The 22,177-nt window shown below is 37.9% G+C and overlaps 1 protein-coding gene across 1 annotated transcript in view; it reads right to left on the bottom strand.

Moving 5' to 3' along the window:
• The window catches only part of PKHD1 (PKHD1 ciliary IPT domain containing fibrocystin/polyductin), a 440,275-nt gene that overhangs the window by 97,973 nt on the left and 320,125 nt on the right, over positions 1 to 22,177 (bottom strand). Inside the window, exons 56-58 of the mRNA XM_055574400.1 lie at positions 19,052 to 19,930; positions 17,502 to 17,670; positions 15,756 to 15,913 (exon numbers count right to left, since the gene is read on the bottom strand). Coding sequence (XP_055430375.1) covers positions 15,756 to 15,913; positions 17,502 to 17,670; positions 19,052 to 19,930 — 1,206 coding nt within the window. The remainder of the gene's footprint in view (positions 1 to 15,755; positions 15,914 to 17,501; positions 17,671 to 19,051; positions 19,931 to 22,177) is intronic.

The following is a 22,177-nucleotide window of genomic DNA, read 5'->3' as shown; positions in this document are numbered from 1 at the left end:
AGAAACCAGCCAAGTATCCAGACTTCTGACTTGTAGAACTATGAGACAATCATGGGTGTTCTTTTAAGCCACTACATTTAGTGGGCTTCCCTGGTGGCTCAGACAGTAAAGAACCTGCCTGCAATGCAGCAGACCCGGGTTTGATTCCTGGGTCAGGAAGATCCCCTGGAAGAGGGAATGGCAACCTACTTCAGTATCTTTCATGGAGAAACCCATGGACCAAGGAGCCTGGAGGGCTAAAGTCCATGAAGTTGCAAAGAATTGGACATAACTGAGCGACTTTCACCCACTCCACTACATTTACATAATCTTTCATGGCAGCAGAAAACTGGTAAAAGAACCAGTTAAGATGGATGCTCAAATGTTCAAGTCATCAGCCCAGCAGAGGCAGGATAAATGGGACAAACAAACCAGTGGTCACTAGTACTTACTTAATGTCCATCCCAAGCCAGGTGAGCAGCTGAGTAGCTTATAGGCATTGTGAGTTTTATAACTCCAGGATCTGCTCCTTTGCTTCTAAAGTGCTCAAACAAGAAGACAGAATATGGCCTAGATGTAGGGATGGGTCCTCATGGGCTGTACCTAAGGAAAGTTGCATCTCACCAATATCACCCAAAAGGGAAGAGATTATCCACAGCCACAGGAAAAAAAAAAAAAAAAAAAGTCAGCTTCATCTCCCTTTCTCCATGGCAATTACTTTCAGGAACTTATATTCAATTTCATTAATATTTTTCCTGTGAGGGAGTTAAGCAAATTGGAATTGGGTCCTACAGGGAGTCCGTAATTCTGTAGTAGAGAGATTGGCTTCTAGGTCTAGGAAAATTTCTTTTCTTCTGTGTCCTTTTTCCTGACATGCTTTACATAATAACCAACTCATATTTCAGGATTCCCATTTGTTATATAAATGAGTTTTACTGTCATTATTCTTATTAAAATAATAAGTAATACATATACATGATTTTTAAAAACGGCAACTTCCCTCTAAGGGGCAGCACTGAAGATCAGGATTGCTGAGGGTAAAGACAGTCTTTTCTTTTTCATTGTATGTGTTTCACTGTCTTTTTTATTCATTTCACAAAAAATTTTAGGATAATTTCCTAAAAATGGAGTTGTGGAAGTCAAAGTATAGACCTTCAGTTGCCAACATGACTGTGAAAATAAACATATTAATAGTAAATACAGTGGCAATGGTCATCACTGTCTTAGTAGTAGTGGTGGATACTTTTGTTGAGTTGCTGTCTTGTAATCCTTAAAATAATCATCTAAGTGAGTGTGTGCTCAGTCGCTTCAGTCATGTCCAACTCTTTGCGACCCTATGGACTGTGGCCCACCAGTTCCTCTGTCCGTGGAATTCTCCAGACAAGAATACTGGAGTGAGTTGCCATGCCCTCCTCCAGAGGATCTTCCCAACCCAGGGATCGAACACGCGTCTCCTGGGTCTCCTGCATTGCAGGCGGATTCTTTACCACTGGGCCACTAGAGAAGCCCAGACATGTAGGTATATACTATTAATGTTTCTGCTTCCTAAATGAGGAAACTGAGGCTCAGAGAAACTAGAAGCTTTCTTGGAGTTGCCCATCTAGCAAGTGGACACAGTCCAGGCAGCTCAACTCATGTAAAACCTCCTAACCTATGCTCTGATTAAGAAAGAACTCATCTTTCTCATTTTCTGTGTTTTGTGTGGCTTTCTGTATGTTTTTTGGCATTTGTATTTATTTATCTGTGAAATGAAGTTCAAAATTATTTGAATATATTTTGAATAGTTTTTTTCTTAAATATTAGTAAGAATATTTTTCTATGTTAAGATTAGCCCTTTTCTATATGAGTTGTAATTTTTTTTCTAATTTTTAAGTGTTTTTAATATCCTTTGCAGACCTTTTAAATTCATGCAAGACAAATTTATCAAACATTTACATATGTGTAGTAGATTTTTATTTCATGCTAAGAAAAATCTCTATAACTAAGAATATATATAACCTTACCAATATTTCCTGGTTATTCCATATATTTTTTCACCTTGAATCCATATGAAATTAATTTTTATAAAGGGAAAAATGTGAGTTCCTAATTTTTTTCCCTGAGTGATTAACCAAATGCCTCAACATCAGTAACTTCTATTTTCCCATGATTTAAAATGTCATCTTAGTTATAAACTAAGTTTTTAAATGCATTTGGTATCCATTTTTGACCTTTTAAAAAATTTTGTTCCATCCATATATGTTTCTAGGATATTTTAATTACTGTTTGTCACAAAATAGCATTGATTTTACATCTAGCAAGTGTGCAAATACATAGAGAAAAAACTTAAACTAAATCAAAGGATATTTCAGATTCATAATATCGATATCAGAAGGTCTCAGTCGTGAACTTATTTAGTACACATGGTAAGGCAAAATCGCTTTACTTTTTGGTGGGGCTGCCTAATGGAAGTATTTCCTTCCATTAAAATGCATACACACACAAAATAATCAAAATCACTAACAACATCTGTCTTAGGCACAAAATCAGCTAAACTCTGAGCCTCTGCCTTCTAAAGCTTTCAATAATTTTTGTACCAAAGGAATAAAAGCAGTACTGAAGGATTCCTCCATTATTAAAATTTTAAGAATAAGACCACAGTTTACTATTCCATGAATTCCTGGCAGAGATATAATCCAAGGCAGAAATAATCCAAGCCAGAGAGCAGGGGAGGAAGGGTGAAATAAAGAAAAGACAAGAAAATGAAAAAGAGAAAGGAGAGAGCCAGTATCTTATCATGGCAAAAACAAGAAATTTCACTTAGTTACACTCAAAAATAGCCCCTCTTGTGGAGCACTGATGTTACTGCTTCTCATATAACAGAGCACTGTTGTTGTTTAGTCGCTAAATCGAGTCTGACCTCTTGTGACCCTATGTACCATAGCCCACCAGTCTACTCTGTCCATAGGATTTCCCAGGCAACCATACTGGATTGGGCTTCCTTTTTCTTCTTCAGGGGATTTTCCCAACCCTGGGATCAAACCCACATCTCTTGCATTGGCAGGTTGATTGTTTACCTCTGAACCATCAAGGAAGCCCATGACAAAGCATAGAAATGTGAATGGTGGTGGTGGTGGTTTAGTCGCTAAGTCATGTCCAACTCTTGCGACCCCATGGACTATAGCCCACCAGGCTCCTCTGTCCAGGGTTTTCCCATGCAAGAATACTGGAGTGGGTTGCCATTTCCTTCTGCAGAAATGTGAATGCTCAATAAAGGATTGGGAAATAGTAAAATTCTGAGTAGTAAAATTCCCACTCTCAGAAAACCTTGATGATTTGTTTAGAAGACTGGATATTTTATACTGTAGGTTATTCTAATGACAGATTATCCCCATAAGTCAAGTTTATCTCTTCTACTGATTTGAGCTACATGCTCAGAACCAATTAGGTGGTCTCTAATTCTGTGGTTAGTTTCTAATCCTAGAGTCCAAAGATGTATCTGATGAAACATCAGATGTATCTGATAAAAATGACTTACAAAAATGAAATTTAACAAAGTCTAGCACAAAGGCTTAAAATATCAATTTTCTTTAATACTTGTTCCTCCAGAACAAAGGAAGAAATACTCATCTACATACATTTAGCCCTTGTAATATGACTAGTGCAAGAACTAAATTTTAAATTGTATATAACTTTAATTAAATATAATTTAAAAGTGTAAAACTGATAATTTAGTTATGAAAATGTTTAGGTATATTTGGAACAACTTGTACATGCATCTACTTTTGAGTTGTGAAGTTTATGAAATCTAGATACAGATCTGGAGAAGGCAATGGCAACCCACTCCAGTACTCTTGCCTGGAAAATCCCATGGATGGAGGAGCCTGGTAGGCTGTAGTCCATGGGATCGCTAAGAGTCGGACACAACTGAGCAACTTCCTTTTCACTTTTCACTTTCATGCATTGGAGAAGGAAATGGTAACCCACTCTACTGTTCTTGCCTGAAGAATCCCAGGGATGGGGGAGCCTGGGGGGCTTCCGTCTATGGGGTCGCACAGAGTCGGACACGACTGAAGCGACTTAGCAGCAGCAGCAGATACAGATCAAATATTCCTGATGAAAATGTAGTTTCTGAATTGAGATGTGTTATAACTGCAAAATGCATGTGAAATTTCACAGACAGTATGAAAAAAGAAATGCAAATATGTCTATAATTTTACACTGATTATACATCAAAATAATACCTTGAATTTATTGGATTAAATAAAATATATTATTAAATTAAATTTCACCTGCTTCTTTTTCCTTTTTTTATTTTAACCTGGACCCTAGAAAATTTAAATTACTCTTGCCATTTTCATTATTATTTCTATTGGACAATGCTATTCTGGATAGGCAATGGTAAGTCCTGGTTTCTACATTTTGAAAAATCATCAACAAGTTAAGGAACATCAAAACAAGACAGTTTAGAAAGCAAAATTCTGAAAAAGTCTGTCATATGTTGACTAACAGAAAAATTTAGAATTTCTTTGCTTGAAAGAGGTATATTTGTTTATTATAAGATCACTGTTTAACTGCCTTTGAATATATAAAAAGCTGCAATATGGAAAGAACTACTTATACTCTGTAACCAGAAAGCAAACTAGATCGGTGGGTAGGAATCATAGCAGGAAGACCCTAACAACTAAAATTAATCAGAATATAGTTGGCAGTCTTGTAAGAGAATGAATTCCCACTTTCTGAGAAAGCTACCAATAGAGGCCATCTTTGCATTGAATGGGAAGTAGGAAGTAGAATTGATTGACCTTCCAGAAACCATCAAAATACAAAATACTGTAATCTTATCATTTCTTTTCAACTGGCATGTTATTTCTGCAGGCAAATGGATTAATATGAGATAATATTCCCCAAAATGAATTCTGACATACACTGATTTCAAGGAGAAATGCTGGACAGGATGAAGCACAAGCTAGAATCAAGATTGCCGGGAGAAATATCAATAACCTCAGATATGCAGGTGATACTACCCTTGTGGCAGAAAGTGAAGAACTATAGAGCCTCTTGATGAAAGTGAAAGAGGTGAGTGAAAAAGTTGGCTTAAAACTCAACATTCAGGAAACTAAGATCATGGCATCTGGTCCCATCACTTCATGGCAAATAGATGGGGAAATAGTGGAAACAGTGACAGATTTTATTTTGGGGGGCTCCAAAATCACTGCAGATGGTGGTGGAAGCTATGAAATTAAAAGATGCTTGCTCCTTGGAAGAAAAGTTATGACCAATCTAGACAGCTTATTAAAAAGCAGAGACATTACTTTTCCAACAAAGGTTCATCTAGTCAAAGCTATGGTTTTTCCAGTAGTCATGTATGGATGTGAGAGTTGGACTATAAAGAAAGCTGAGCACCAAAGAATTGATGCTTTTGAACTGTGGTGTTGGAGAAGACTCTTGAAAGTCCCTTGGACTACAAGGAGATCCAACCAGTCTATCCTAAAGGAAATCAGTCCTGAATATTTATTGGAAGGACTGATGTTAAAGCTGAAACTTCAATACTTTGGCCACCTAATGCAAAGAGCTAACTTGTTGAAAAAGACCCTGATGCTGGGAAAGATTGAAGGTGGGAGGAGAAGGGAACAACAGAGGATGAGATGGTTGGATGGCATCACCGACTCAATGGACATGAATTTGAGTAAACTCCAGGAGTTGATGATGGACAGGGAGGCCTGGCATGCTGCAGTCCATGGGGTCGCAAAGAGTCAGACACAACTGAGTGACTGAACTGAACTGAGTTTCAAGAAGTACTCATGTGTAGTGTAAAAATGTAGTCTGTATCCAAAAAGTTTGATAAATACTGGATAACACAAAGTTAAGCAGTATTTTTTTTTTAATTTCAAGACTTAATAGAACCTTTAATATTTTAATGTACATGATGAATCTTCAAAATGGGAATGGTCAGAGGTTTCAACATTTATCTGGTGAAGCATCACATTTTCACAGTCTCCTGAGATAAGAGAAAGGGATGCACTCTTTAAAAATACAAAAACAAATCATATATGGCAAAAACCACCATAATATTGTAAAGTAATTAGCCTCCAATTATAACCAATAAATTAATTTTTTAAAAATCATACATTGATTAAGTTTACAAAACATATTTTGCAAAACAGTTGCCTGGCAAACTTCAACTCTTAAATTTTACACTCACTTAGTCACCTATATATTCATTTATTCCTTTATTCAGCAAAGATTTGCTGGGCACCTATTATGTTCCAAAGATTGTACTAAAATTTCAAAGATGTTTGCCTTCAAGGTACTCAGTCTGGAGAGAAGGCAGGCTTGTAAATTGATGACCATAGAGCATGAGACAAGCTGTAATGGAATTGAGTGTTAGATGAAGCAAAGACATAAAGAGATGGAGTCCTAGCTGTATGTGGGAGCAGAAAGCATCCCACAAGGGAGCTGTTACATTGCAACACACAGGAAGCCCTGTGTCTGTTGCTTCTAAATACAGCTCTTGATTTCTCTCTTTCATATATGACTTCCATTCTTATCTAACTTGATGTCTCTTCTAGACTACTCCAACAGTACACAGTGCTTTGTTATCACTGAGTACTCAGTAAACATTTATCTAAGTTGGAAAAAAGCTCTACATTAATTAATTGGAGGAAACAGAGAAGCTACAGAAAAATTACAATAATATTCTTTTGGTCTCATGACCAAAGCTTTTTCTCCATACAAGGCTATTTCTGTCACTCAACATCCAGTGGTTAATGCTGCAAAATGCTTTTCTTGGATGTGACAGAATCCATTTAGTCTGTTCACGGAAAATGGCTATATACATAAATACACACACACACACACACACACACATATATATATATATATATATATATATATATATATATATATATATAGGGTTTCTGTGTGGTTGCTATTACATTGTCTTTCCAAAATGTTATAGTAATTGACAGTTTTTTAAAAAATCTAAACATCTATTTCCTACCATGTAAAGTACAAATAAATGAATTATTCAGTTAAAATATATCTTTGTACAGCGTACCACCAGATGATTCAGACCACACGATGACAATTATCTAGAAATGTTTACAAGCCCAGACTTTGGAGTCAGACACATACAGATATAAATCTTGGTTCTACACATTCTAGCTGCGGGACCATGAAAAATTAGTTAACTTTTCTAAACCCCTATTCCTTCCAGTGCTGAAAGGGATAATAATCCCTACATGTTAAGGCTGTTGTAGGGATAAATGGGTATGTTTATAAGCCACTTAGCATAATGTGTGGCACATGGAATATGCCAGATAAATGGTAACTATTATTATTGTTAGTTGGGGTGGATAATTGCTGGAATAATTACACAGTTTCAGTTTGCTTTGTTCTGCGTAGACAGAGCTTTGTGTGTGAGAAAAGTTGACAGAACTCAGAGAGGTTACCCTGGACAATCTAGAGGAAGAATCAAGAAAACATTGAAGGAGGGTACTATGTACAGTACTCTATAGTGTTAAAGACATGGGTTCAGCCATGAATCTTCTATTAAGTGGTCTACGACTTGGACAAGTTGCCTATGTCTCTACATCAGCTTCCACATGGAAAAAATGGAGTGGACAAAAATATCTCTTAGGGTAGATCCTGTCCATTCTACCCTAATAATGAGATCATTCATCCAAAACTCTTAGCAGAGAGTCAGAAATACACTCAACAAGTATTACTTGTTAATGGTAGGGCTGAGGTACAAGAGCATCACAGGAATAAGATGTTTAGATTGAAGAAAGGAAAGGGAAATTGTTTCCATAGATCATAATGCCTGTCTACAATACTTCACCCTTTACAAATCACACAGGAAAATCCTTCCGATTCACAGTGTGGATTATGTCAAAATGCAATCAAATCTTGTGATGCCATTCACTGCCCAGACAAGTCATGAGGAAGGAGAGAGTAAGGTGGAAAAAAGGGGCTCTTTGGATCTTACAAAGTATCCCTGGAAGCTTCATCCTCCTCTGCTCAGGATAAAAATCCCTGCCATCACATATCCCAAAGATTCTAATATTTTCTGAGACTCCACTGTGCCTTTATATTTTAATACCCTGACATCTGGAATCCTAAAAGTCTAATGTTTAACCGTAAATATCTGCTGAGATTAAAGAGCTATATACCAAGTTTCAATCTTTGGGGCCTATAATTGCTTGGGAAAAGAGAATGGTATTTCCCCCTCTAGCTAGAAGAAAAAGACCTTGACAAGCACAATACTGGCAGACAAATTTTCTAACAACCGTTTCCTCTCTCCGTTCTGTCCCCTCATTTTCTCCCTCCCTCTCCTTCTCCCATTTTATAATACCATCTTGCTGTCATTCCCAGGACAAATGGGAAAAAAAGAGAAGCCTGGAATGCTTAAAGAAAAGATATGTTTCAAGATCTAGCAACAAAGAGGTGAAAAAATGCTGGCTGCTCTCTGGCTGTTAGGCAGCTGAGCACACGTCTCCACACTGAAACTTGAGTTTCCCCATTATTCAGTTAGAAACCACTTCATCACTCTATGAGCTGACAGTCAAATGCCAGCTTTATTTTCTTTTTTATCAACCTCATCTTTTACTTTTGATTTGAGGCTAGTCACTTTTAAGGTCTCCACAATGGTTTATAACTTTCTTTCTCAAAAAGTGTCCAAGAAGTAACACGATTTGAAAAATGTTTCTTACCCTTTCCTGGTAAAGAATGGGAAACTCTCACCTGGTAGATTTGGTCAGAAGTCCTGTTCAGATCACAGTACTTTGCTGGGAATGATGTCAAGGAAAGTGTGGGAAAAGCTTATCATGAGTTTAGACTTTTAATATAATGATTCAATATAGAGTTTAAAAAATAAACTTAGCATTGAACCCATTTTTATCCAGTGATATATTGTGAAAGTGATACAACAATGAGGTCATTTAACTCACTTCAAAATAGGAAAAATAATATAATTTTTTTAAAAAAGATTGAATATATTCTTATTACACAAAGACTTAATTTAGACTGTAAATACTTCTCTGTCTTCTTAGATAATGTTCTTTTCCCTTTCAGAAGTATATCCAGTGTGTAAATAAGCAAGTATGTTTATGTCTGCTTGTATTTGGCACAGAAAGCTAATTCTTGATTTTTCATGAGAAACTGAAACTGCCTGCTTTCTAAATTAAAAATATTGTGTTCTTAACATCCTGTCTATTTACTTCAAAGGGGGTATACAATTCTACAGTAGTGATTCTCAAACCTTAGCACAGCAGAATTACCTGGGGAGGGTGTCTCTGTGTGTGCATGCATGTGTGTGTAGATGTGTATGTAGATGCTTATAAATGTGTGTTTTTGTGTGTTTACATGCATGTGTGTGTTAAATATAAAGGCCCAGTGGGGCTTCACATACCTATCAATTCAAAATCCTCCCACATTCAAATGAATGTTTACTGTCCTGGATGGCTCTGATTTTAAGCCAACTTCAGGAGCTACTATGCTAAGCACATCAACTTTACCTCCTAAATAGGAGGTAGGAGGACAAGGAGGACAAGAGCAAGAAGAACGGGGTGGGTTTTGTTTCAAAATTTCCAGTCTATTGGGAACCAATACATTAAAATATAATGCAAATTATCAGACAAATTAGCATACACAATGAAAGCTCTAATTTTTGCTCATTAGATCCAACAGACGTACAATTACTGTCAAGTAGCTCTGTCTATGTGTGACATTTCTGTCATCACCTCACTGTGGACCCACACAGTCTGTGGGCAGCACAGGATGGTGGACCAACCATGGAGTCCGGCATCTGTGGAGCCCTAACCCCCAGCTTTCTAACTCCACCACCTGCTCCCAACCTCGCTCCCACCATGATCCATTCACTCCATAGCAGCTTGCATGATCTTTTCAGAGAGATCTGCTATCTATCTATCTATCTATCTATCTATATATACACAAGGCCCATTCTGTTATCAAAGCCCCTGCTCTGGCTGGTCCTTCTCCCTGGAAAGCTCCTCCCTCTGCTCAAAGCAGTGATTCCTTGCTCCTCATTCTGGCCTCACTGGAATCATAACTCTGATAGCAGCTCCCTTAGACAAACACAACACATGCCACACACACACCTGAAACTACCTCTCTAGCCCCAAATTCTGTTTTATTTTCTTCATACCTCTCATCACTATTAGAATATTTTTATTTATTTGTTTATAGATATAGATGTATAAAAAAGCAGAGGTATATAGATATATCTCCACTGGAACATAAGTTTGATGAAAGCAGGAATGTTATCTTATTCACAACTACAGTTCCCATCCTTAGAACGGCACTGGTAGACTACAGATGCTCAAATGCATTTGCTGAATAAATGAAAATGGCAACTTCAGCACTCTGCATGCAAAAGGTGCTCAAGGAATGCTAGCTACCATTACAGCCCCTTTCTACTTTCTACATCATGGCTGAGAAACTGTAAAATACCAAATAGAGATTTGGAACCAAATACCAAAATAGAGATTTGGAACCAAATCTCTAACTTCTTTCAGCCCACTCCTACTAACATCAGTAGCCCATATGTACGAATTAGGCTGAGAGGTTTGTATACTGGGAAAGACAGGAAATGAGACAGAAGCCAGGGTAAAAAGTTCTAGTACCTGTCTAGTTCTACCTAAAGAAGTTATTCATTTCAAGCCTCTGTTTTTATAAATAATTTTAGATTTTCAGATGATCAAATGCCTCCATGTTCAAAAGAAATTCTTTCCAGAATAAAATGCTAATGGTTTTTAGAGGCTCTCCTGCTTGGGATTAACTGTCTTACACTCTGTTGCCATGTGTGTTTCAACACTGGCTGCACATGCAAACTTACAGATAAGTACAAAACAAAATTAACAGCTCACTTTTCCCCTGGCTACACACCCTGCATTACACAGATAGCAGAACCCACTGGCACAGTATAACTCACAGCTGATCCACATGGATAATTTTTGCTCCCAACACCAGAGCATAAGACAGTATGTCAGGACCTGTGGATATCTGTCTGAATTTTTCATGTGAACTTCTATGTGCAAATAAAATCTGTATTTTTCAAATTAAAAATAAACCTCAAAGGCAATGGACTCCAAAGTGTTTGTTAATAAAATGGAAAAACGTCAAAAGGATGTGTTCAGCTCAATGCCATTTGGAATAAATAGAAGAGCTGGTTCCAGCAGCCTCCATTTTAACCTTTTTGGACTGTTTCCACTGTTTTATAGATGATCACAGATTCTTGTCGTGAAGAGGAAAATACAAAATACATTTTTACTTTCTTAAAATTAAATTTGTCCTTCTATCCTCCACCAGATTGTGGACAAGAATTGGAAAGTAGCAAAAAAGAATGGTTTAAAAAATGAAAAGGGACTTGAATTAGAGAAGAAGGGATGTATTCCTATTTTGGAAGTCACAGAAAAACACTCCAATCCTGTTGATACCCAGAAGGCACCATTTACTGTGTGCCGTCTCCTTCATGGCAAGAAGATGCAGATTGTACTTATAGCACAGTAAACAGCAGATACTGTTATAGGAATCCTGCAGCTGGAGCCTACAGCATCTTCATTTAAAATGTTATAAAGCTGGGTGACACTCCATTGTGTATATGTACCATAGCTTTCTTATCCATTCATCTGCTGATGGACGTCTAGGTTGCTTCCATGTCCTGGCTATTATAAACAGGGCTGCGATGAACATTGGGGTACACGTGTCTCTTTCCCTTCTGGTTTCCTCAGTGTGTATGCCCAGCAGTGGGATTGCTGGGTCATAAGGCAGTTCTATTTCCAGTTTTGTAAGGAATCTCCACACTGTTCTCCATAGTGGCTGTACTAGTTTGCATTCCCACCAACAGTGTAAGAGGGTTCCCTTTTCTTCACACCCTCTCCAGCATTTATTGCTTGTAGACTTTTGGATCGCAGCCATTTTGACTGGCATGAAATGGTACCTCATAGTGGTTTTGATTTGCATTTCTCTGATAATGAGTGATGTTGAGCATCTTTTCATGTGTTTGTTAGCCATCTATAGGTCTTCTTTGGAGAAATTTCTATTTAGTTCTTTGCCCCTTTTTTTGATTGGGTCATATATTTTTCTGGAGTTGAGCTGTAGGAGTTGCTTGTATATTTTTGAGATTAGTTGTTTGTCAGTTGCTTCATTTGCTATTATTTTCTCCCATTCTGAAGGCTGTCTTTTCACCTTGCTTAGAGTTTCCTTTGTTGTGCAGAAACTTTTAAGTTTAATTAGGTCCCATTTGTTTATTTTTGCTTTTATTTCCAATATTCTGGGAGGTGGGTCATAGAGGATCCTGCTGTGATGTATGTCGGAAAGTGTTTTGCCTATGTTATCCTCTAAGAGTTTTATAGTTTCTGGTCTTATGTTTAGATCTTTAATCCATTTTGAGTTCATTTTTGTGTATGGTGTTAGAAAGTGTTCTAGTTTCATTCTTTTACAAGTGGTTGACCAGTTTTCCCAGCACCACTTGTTAAAGAGATTGTCTTTAATCCATTGTATATTCTTGCCTCCTTTGTCAAAGATAAGGTGTCCATAGGTGCTTGGATTTATCTCTGGGCTTTCTATTTTGCTCCATTGATCTATATTTCTGTCTTTGTGCCAGTACCATACTGTCTTTTTTTTTTTAATTTTATTTTATTTTTAAACTTTACATAACTGTATTAGTTTTGCCAAATATCAAAATGAATCTGCCACAGGTATACATGTACCATACTGTCTTGATGACTGTGGCTTTGTAGTAGAGCCTGAAGTCAGACAGGTTGATTCCTCCAGTTCCATTCTTCTTTCTCCAGATTGCTTTAGCTATTTGAGGTTTTTCGTATTTCCATATAAACTGTGAAATTATTTGTTCTAGCTCTGTGAAGAATACCATTGGTAGCTTGATAGGGATTGCATTGAATCTATAAATTGCTTTGGGTAGTATACTCATTTTCACTATATTGATTCTTCCAATCCATAAATATGGTATATTTCTCCATCTATTAGTGTCCTCTTTGATTTCTTTCACCAGTGTTTTATAGTTTTCTATATATGTAGAAAATATAATATATAAACTAATAGATATATTAGTTTCTTTAGGTAGATATATTCCTTAGTATTTTATTCTTTTCATTGCAATGGTGAATGGAATTCTTTCCTTAATTTCTCTTTCTATTTTCTCATTATTAGTGTATAGGAATTCAAGGGATTTCTGTGTGTTGATTTTATATCCTGCAACTTTACTATATTCATTGATTAGTTCTAGTAATTCTCTGGTAGAGTCTTTAGGGTATTCTATGTAGAGGATTATGTCATCTGCAAACAGTGAGAGTTTTACTTCTTCTTTTCCAATTTGGATTCCTTTTAATTCTTTTTCTGCTCTGATTGCTGTGGCCAAAACTTCCAAAACTATGTTGACTAGTAATGGTGAAAGTGGGCACCCTTGTCTTGTTCCTGACTTTAGGGGAAATGCTTTCAATTTTTCACCATTGAGGATAATGTTTGCTGTGGGTTTGTCATATATAGCTTTTATTATGTTGAGGTATGTTCCTTCTATTCCTGCTTTCTGGAGAGTTTTTATCATAAATGGATGTTGAATTTTGTCAAAGGCTTTCTCTGCATCAGTTCTAATGAAGTGGATGAAACTGGAGCCTATTATATAGGGTGAAGTAAGCCAAAAAGAAAAACACCAATACAGTATACTAACGCATATATATGGAATTTAGAAAGATGGTAACAAGATATAACCCTGTATATGAGACAGCAAAAGGGACACTGATGTATAGAACAGTCTTTTGGACTCTGTGGGAGAGGGAGAGGGTGGGATGATTTGGGAGAATGGCACTGAAACATGTATAATATCATATATGAAATGAGTTGCCAGTCCAGGTTCGATGCATGATACTGGATGCTTGGGGCTGGTGCACTGGGACGACCCAGAGCGATGGTACGGGGAGGGAGGAGGGTTCAGGATGGGGAACATGTGTATACCTGTGGCAGATTCATGTTGATATATGGCAAAACCAATACAATATTGTAAAGTTAAAAAATAAAATTAAATTAAAATAAATAAATAATAAATTGTTAAACAGGAAAAAAAATAAAATAAAATGTTATAAAGCTTTAAAACATCAGGCGTTTAAGGCAGTCCATCCTACACACCTCCAATATACCTTCAGCCACTCACACACATGCTCAAACTTGTCCACACACTGATGGTAAGCAACATGTAATAATATCTATTGGAGTATAATGTAATAATACCTATTGGAGTATCACCACTGAATCATGTTTCACAACCAAGACAAAGAGTAGTGAAAAAATAAAATACACAGCTTTTCAACCCCATATGGTAGGCAACCACCTAAGGATTTATTGAAAGAATGATGGTATTAATGATTGAGGTAGGGTCAACTAGACAAGAAACAAGCTGTGGATGGGGACAGAGTTCAAGAATTCCATTTGGGGCCATGTTGAATCTGACATGCTAATTATACTTCCCAGATGTCATTTGGATATAACATACCACAGTTCATGGAGGAGTTTGGGATGGAGATATACATTGGAGGTCATCAACATTAAATGGTACTTTCATCTCTGGACTTGGGGGCATGATAGGAAAAGAAGAGGTCTGAGGATGTCTTGAAATATTCAGAACTTCAAAAGAGTAAGCAAAAGTGAAAGTGTTAGTTGCTCAGTCATGTCCAACTTTTTGCAACCCCACAGATGAGGCTCCTCCATCCATGGGATTCTCCAGGCAAGAATACTGCAGTGGGTTGCCATTCCCTTCTCCAGGGGATCTTCCCCACCCAGAGATCGAACCTGGGTGTCCTGCATTGCAGGTGGATCCTTTACCATCTGAGCCACCAAGGAAGTCCCAAAAGAGAAAGGGAGCCTAGAAAAGAAGTCTGAAAAGAATCAACCAGTGAAGTGGGAAGAAATCTGGGGAAGTTTTTTGGATTTATTTGCTGTAGTTTTCACCTTAATGAAAATGTAAACTCAAAGTCGCATTGTTTGTGGAAGTAAAGAGATGATGATCTCTCCAGGGGTCCAGCAATCAAAACTGATAGCCGAATGGGCTTAAGTTGTAAAAGCAAGAAGAAGAAGGAATTTGATCACAGTCCCCCAAGGATAATTAGAAGATAGAGAAAGGGAAGGCAAAAAAGAAAACATGCCATCTACTCTACCACCCTTTCCAGAATGAAAGCATTTAGTTCTGATGGAAGAGAAAGATGGATTCAGAAGCCAGAGGACTGGCTTCCAAGGCAGACATTGTGAAATACTGCAGGCCCAGGTGACCAAGCTAGTGAGAGGACTGTTCCTTTCACCAGTACACAGGGGGGTGTCAGGAATGGTACCTTTGACACGGACCACAGGCGGTCTCATGGAGGGCAAAACAGTGGTGTGGTGACAGCTGGTGAGCTATTAAGTGACAGCTGTAAAGCACCCAATACTCCTGGGCTTCCCTTGTGATGCAGCTGCTAAAGAATCCACCTGCAATGCGGGAGACCTGGGTTCGATCCCTGGGCTGGGAAGATCCCCTAGAGAAGGGAAAGGCTCCCCTCTCCAGTATTTTGGCCTGGAGAATTTCAGTCGGACATGACTGAGTGACTTTCACTTCATTTCATTTCTGAGATAGACGTGAGTTGGGCAGCTCAATGGCACAGACTCCAACTCTATAGCTCAGTTCTTTTCCAGTATATGCTGTTCCCCTGGACCACACAACCAAACCATCGCAGTTCTGTTCATGCTCCCCCTGCTAGGGTTGTCAAGTTCACAAAGAACGCACTGACCTGTGTTGAAAAAGGATCCAGTCCATTCTCCTTCAGTTTTAGGAAATACAGAAACTGGTGGAGGCAGACCCAGGGCTCTCCCATCCAGATCCTTAAAGAGATATTTTCCAGGGCTTTCACAATCTGATTCAGAGCAGACCAGTGTTTCTAAATCTTTCCTGTGGATATCGATAGAAAGCAACTGTCTCATTTCCAGGATAAGCAGCAAAAAGAAAACATACATTGGTAGTGCTGACACTGTGAAAAATAAATTCAACAAAATTTTATTACTAATAATGTGTGCATAGGTAAGAAATAAAATGATAGGAAAAGATATTGCACAGTTATTTGGTCAAGAAGAAAGACATTAACCAAATATTCTGGATATCAAGTTATATAATCTTAACACAGATCACTAGTTTTCTAAAATGAAAGATACAATAAATTTGTTTCTAATATTTACTAAACTAAGGTAATCATTGCTTTGGGGACTTTGGGGACTTACAGTATTTTAAGATTATCATTATAAATATCAATTATACTTGTACCATATATAATGTAGAAAAAAAAGATGTTTACATTCAACAAATATCTACTGAAAACCTAATACTTGTACATTGGAGAATACAATGGTGATAAAGATAGGCACCAGAATTTAGAGTCAAGCAGGGCATATAAACAAGTTATTGGCAATTATAACACTAAATTACAGAGAATCAATGCAATTTCCTCTGGGGCTAATATTTTTAGATACCATTAGTAATAATACTAATTATTTATTGCATGTATACAATGTGTCAGGAATTAATAGAACAAAGAATCAAATACTAGTATCATTTAGCTTTAAAACTATTTCATCCCATAAGTAAGACATGAACATAAGGAAGACTGGACAATAGGAAAAAAAAATGACAGAATAACACAAGTTGTATACGTAATAATGTTGAGGTTCTAAAAATGGTTCAGGGGAGAGCATCAAAAAGAGACTGGTGCTGGACCAAACATACAAACTTTCTAATTAAGGTGGGATTTCCTGATTCTTTTATTACAACTAAAGTTTCCCCAGTGTTACAGGAGAGATAAAGCAATCCATTCTCCCTCCTTCTGACTTTCCCACTCCCTCTCATGGCAAAGAGAAAAAACAATTCCTTGTCTAGTTTTCAGACAAGGAAAAAATCAAGAGATTTTTTAATGCAACTCTAAGATCATTTGTTCATGAATAGTAGTAGTTAGGCCTGGTCTGAGTATAAATATGAGTCATATCATTCATTTTAGGGATTCCTGACAGCAGCCATGGTCTCCTTCCCCACCAGTCCCTGCACAAGGGCTCCCAAACCTCCTTCTGAAGACTGGTGATGCTGTACTCCACAGAAGATTCAAGAATTAGGGTCAATTTTTACCATTGATTCTGAAAACATCCCAGAGAAGTATCTCTAACAAAGATAAAAGAAAATTAATATCAATAAAACTTGCAATTCAGTACTTCTGCCCCTTGTGTCTGCCAGAGGACATAGCAGGGCATATCCCCGATTCAAGGATGTGAGAAACAGTCTCTGTTTAGTGACAGAGAGTGCAAAAATCATACCTCAAAGGCATGGATATGGGAGGGGAAAGAACTGGGGCTAATCAATCTAGTGTATCTTTCTAGAAAGGCTTATCTCTAATCTCATTGATGATTTTATCCTTGTTTAAAAAACATATTCAGGTACTTGGAGAACTACCAAATCCTCCATAAATATGGCTTACTATCAATACCAAAACTGGTACCTTTTTTGTAAAGGAAGAAAGTAGAACTTGTTTTTATCTTTGATCTTTAGCATACTGGTCCTCTCTGCCATTATTGGAGGCACGATTCCAGTGTTCTCTGCATTGGGCAGAATGCAAACATCTAGATCATCACTATAGCAGCTCTTCACAAAACTAGAAAAGGTCACATCTGAAAAAAAAATGTTTACAAAGTATTAATATTATAACATTATATCATGTAAACAACCAGCCACAAATACAGACTACATAACTAAATATTCATAGACTAACGTCCAGGAGTAAGTTTCAGTTACTGCCCAGCATAGTTCCAGGAGTTTACATAAATCTTGACTTAAAATACCCTTAATTCTTGAAGGCTTGGACATTGTATGCAAAATAGAAGAGCATTCCAACACACTGGCATCTTACAAGCAGTACTTTCCATAAAAGTTTTGGTCAAAATTCAATGGGGAGTGAATACAATAGTATAAAAGAGATCTGAGAGAGATTTTCTGCATAGGTTGCAGTATAACGCAATTTAATCCTGGCTGCCCCACCAGATTCTTAACAACCTCACTGAGGCACAACCTCCTTGTATCAATTTCCTCCCCTGTGTGATAGGAAAAACACCACCAGGCATATAATCAAATTAAATATTTCCCTGTGAAAGCTCTTCAATGTGTATAGAGCAGTGACTTTTTTCTATTTTTTATTATTGGAATATAATTGCTTTACAATTTTGTGTTAGTCTCTGCTGTACAGTAAAGTGAATCAGCAAAGTGTGTGTGTGTGTGTGTGTGTGTGTGTGTATGTATATTCACAATCTTGGGCTTCCCTTGTAGCTCAGTTGGTAAAGAGCCTGCCTGCAATGCAGGAGCCCCAGGTTCAATCCCTGGGTCAGAAAGATCCCCAGGAGAAGGAAATGGCAACCCACTCCAGTATTCTTGCCTGGAGAATCCCACGGACAGAAAAGTCTGGCAGGCTACAGTCCATTGGGTCACAAGAGTAGGACACAACTTAGCAACTAAGCCAACTCCACATATATACCATCCTTCTTGAACCTCACACCCCCAACCCATCCTTCCAGGTCAACACAGAGCATTGAGTTGAGCTTTCTGTTCCCACTATCTGTTTTACACACAGCAGTGTATTTTCGTCAAACCTAATCTCCCACCCTTCCCTCTCCGACCCTGTGTTGACAGGTCCATGCTCTATATCTGCATCTCTATTCCTGCCCTGGAACTAGGTTCATCTGTACCATTTTTCTAGATTCCACAAACATTTATTACTATACAATATTTTTCTCTTTTTTATTTACTTCACCCTGTATGGCAGGCTTGAGGTTCATCTCTACTAATGACCCAATTTTGTTCCTCAATGAACCACTCACTGTCATTATATTAATAAACCACCCCTGTGGTTATCAATGCCCAGTAGCTGATCAACTGGACAGCAAGCACCAAACTATACTGTACCCTTTGGTGATACACTTTCAAGATGCAATTAAAGCTTCTATGGGTTTTATGCACAGATGTATTAGACTACATTGCTTGGAAACCCAAAATTCTTACCTTGAAGTTTCATGATGCCTGAAATCAAATGGCTGTTCCTCACTTTGTGCCATGGCTCCTGAGGCCACCGATTTGGTTCTGAGGTGAATACCGGCCACAGAATACCAACTCGACCCCCTCTGGGATTGGAAGGAGCTCGATCAGGTGACGTCAAGTTGGCAGAATGTGGTTTAACTCTGTCTTGAATGCAGTCAAAAGATGAGCTAGTGGCCACAATGACTGAATTCCTAAGCACAATCTGTAGATTTCTGATATAATACCATGGAGCAGAAGACACATAAACTGCTGTGAAAAGGCCAACAGTATTGTCTACCAGAGTGAGGTTCTCTATTTCCATGCTGTTCTCCACTTGGAGCATAGCACCATAGTCAAAGTTCTTGAAAGCCAAGAAGCCAGAAATACCAGTGCAGTTATCAAGTCCACTCCCCTTATAGAGATGAAGGCCATGAAGACTTGAGTGGGCCACGTTGTCAGACCAAAGAGATTCAGGAGAGGAACACCTGTGGCCTTGGATGTGAAAACCAAGTCTCTCAGAGCCTGCCACAACGTTGCCATGGAGACGGGTGTTCTTTGCCTCATTCACTTTGATTCCTGCCACCCAAACAGGAGACCATGCTGACTGTGTCATCAGAACCACAAGGTTTTTAGAGAGAGAATAGCCCTGACCCTCCAGATCAATGCCATGGCCAGCAGTGCTAAACACCACATTGTCATTTAAAATGATCCCCTGACTGGCAGCTGCATGGATGCCCCCACCGCAGCTTTGGTGCAGACTAGAAGATATTATCCAGGATCCTGTTGACACATCAGTGAGTTCAATGGATGAATACAGCGGTGACCCAAAGTTCTGAATTTCCACATTGAAAAGTTGAAGGATACCTGCAAGCAAAGTGCACATTAGCAGGTACTTGTTTTGTCCCCTCAAGAGTCAGAAGGATGGTCCATTCAGTGGCATCAGGACATGCAGATTTTTCATAAAATATCATAGTTTAGTTTTAACATCAGCACTATATTTTATGTCATTGAGTCTCACTAACAAAACCTGAAGCATTAAAAAATATCACGGTACTTTCTGAAAAGTTCCCTGTACATTCTTAAGAGTCTGGTCATAGGATGGAGAGGAAGATGATAGGAAGACAGGGGAAGGAGAGAGGCTTTGGGGATGGGCACAGCTAGTTTAAAGATTCTGGGTACCCATCTTCAGGATTGGGTCAAGGAACCAACTAAGAATGAAGGGAATATGGCTTCCTGGCCACTCACCCCAAAGTCATGTCCCTTTTTGGTAACCCCATGTGAAGGGTCACAGCTTTACCCACAGAGATATTATATGAAAGAAAATAATGGCTAACTATATACAACATCTTAATCATTTTTAAAGAAGAGTATAAGTACAAAACTTCTGCTCAATATATGTCCAGAAACATAACATTCTTCTTTATGAAGACATGATAAAGCCAATCATATATTTTTAAGTGACCTTACAGACTCTGAATTTTCTTTTCCTGTATTGTTATCCTAGCCACATTATATTTCCTGTTTCCTTTTCACAATAAGAGGATTTTCTACATTTTTTTAATGTCAGGGGAGTACAATGAATATTTAGTCTTATTGGGGATTTTACTGGTTCTGTTTTAAGCAGATATTGTTAAAATACAGTATAAAATATAGCCACTAAACTGATTTAAAAGTATAATGAACACTAATTTGTCAGTGTATAGACTCATGATAAAATAGATAATAACATTAATATGGGGGAACTGAGGTGAATTAATAAACATAAAATCTAACTTTAATATAGCACTAATTATATACCAGGCATAAATGTATATGTGTGTGATATATATACTCTTAATTTTTGTAAAAATCCTATGATAGATGGGGGTATCTCCATTTTACAGATAAGAAATTGAGGCAGAGATGGGTTAAGCAGCACACTAGGACTTGGACCCAGGCATACGGATGCAGAGGCTGTACTGTTAACCCCCAGGGAGGCTCAGCGGAGAGTATGTGTGACATGGTAGAATAAAACAAACAGGTTTGCACTGAGATTCCCATGACTGGAGCACAGCCCTGTGCTACGAGAAGAGACATCATGTGTCCTTAGCTAGGAAGACCACAACTTTGATCCTCACTTCTTTTCTTTATTCTTCTTTTTTAAAGTTACTGCCCAAGGTAAACTATAAGGTTATTTCCCTCATTAAAAAGGAAGGGAGTTGTGGTGTTTCAGTATTTAAAGCACAAAGATAGTCCAGTCTTAATCCCCCACCTTCCCCACCCCCTTTTCACAGATGAGAAACCTGAACCCTTGCAAATCAATCTATTGAAAAACCAAACTACTGTGAGGGCAAATGAAGTCTGTGTGTCTTTCTGAATGGTCAAGCAGAATTTCACTATATCTAGATTTCTCAGAGGATGCTGGTTAGAGACACACTAGCTGATGGTACGGAAGTAGTCACAGAATGAGAAAACATTTACAAATTATTTGTTGGGTGATACCACTTTTCAATGTAATTTAAAGCAACCCTTGCTAGCAGCACATAGCTAAAACAGTCATGGAACCTGCCTCTGAGAACTTTGGCACAAAGCATACCAATGCCAGTGTGTGTCCACATGTAAAAGCCTACAGACCGGAAAACAGTTCTAGAATCTCATTCAAGGCAATGTACCATTATTGTTTTACTTAGTGTGTTCTTTCTTGTCATCCTTGCACGGTTTTAATTCATGGTTTTAAATTGTATAAGATCTTTTTACCTGTGTGCATACGAATCAACAATTGAAAACTCATCAATAGTAAATACTTAAAATATCTGAGCATTCAGATGGAGAATTAAGCAACGATTTTGTTCACAACTGCTTTCCTATTTTTTCTTTATGTTTATCCTAATTCTGAGCATAACTTGTTGGGTATTACTGGTCAGAAGGAAGGGAATGACAGAAGAACCTGATTTAAAAGTGGGGATTGTTAAGCGCTGGCCTGCTTTTCTGCCCTGTAACCACTCAACACTGTAGCTGGCGTCCTTGACCCTACACCTGTAGGTCTTACATCATCCAGGCTCTGGAATATGTTACAGAAAAGTGCAAGGGTTCTTAATACAATGTGGGGATCTGTACTGGATTTTGAAACAG

This window comes from Bubalus kerabau, chromosome 3 (genome assembly GCF_029407905.1).
Source record: "Bubalus kerabau isolate K-KA32 ecotype Philippines breed swamp buffalo chromosome 3, PCC_UOA_SB_1v2, whole genome shotgun sequence".
In the NCBI taxonomy this organism is placed as follows: Eukaryota; Metazoa; Chordata; class Mammalia; order Artiodactyla; family Bovidae; genus Bubalus; species Bubalus kerabau.
This window is presented reverse-complemented; position numbering and strand designations above follow the sequence as displayed.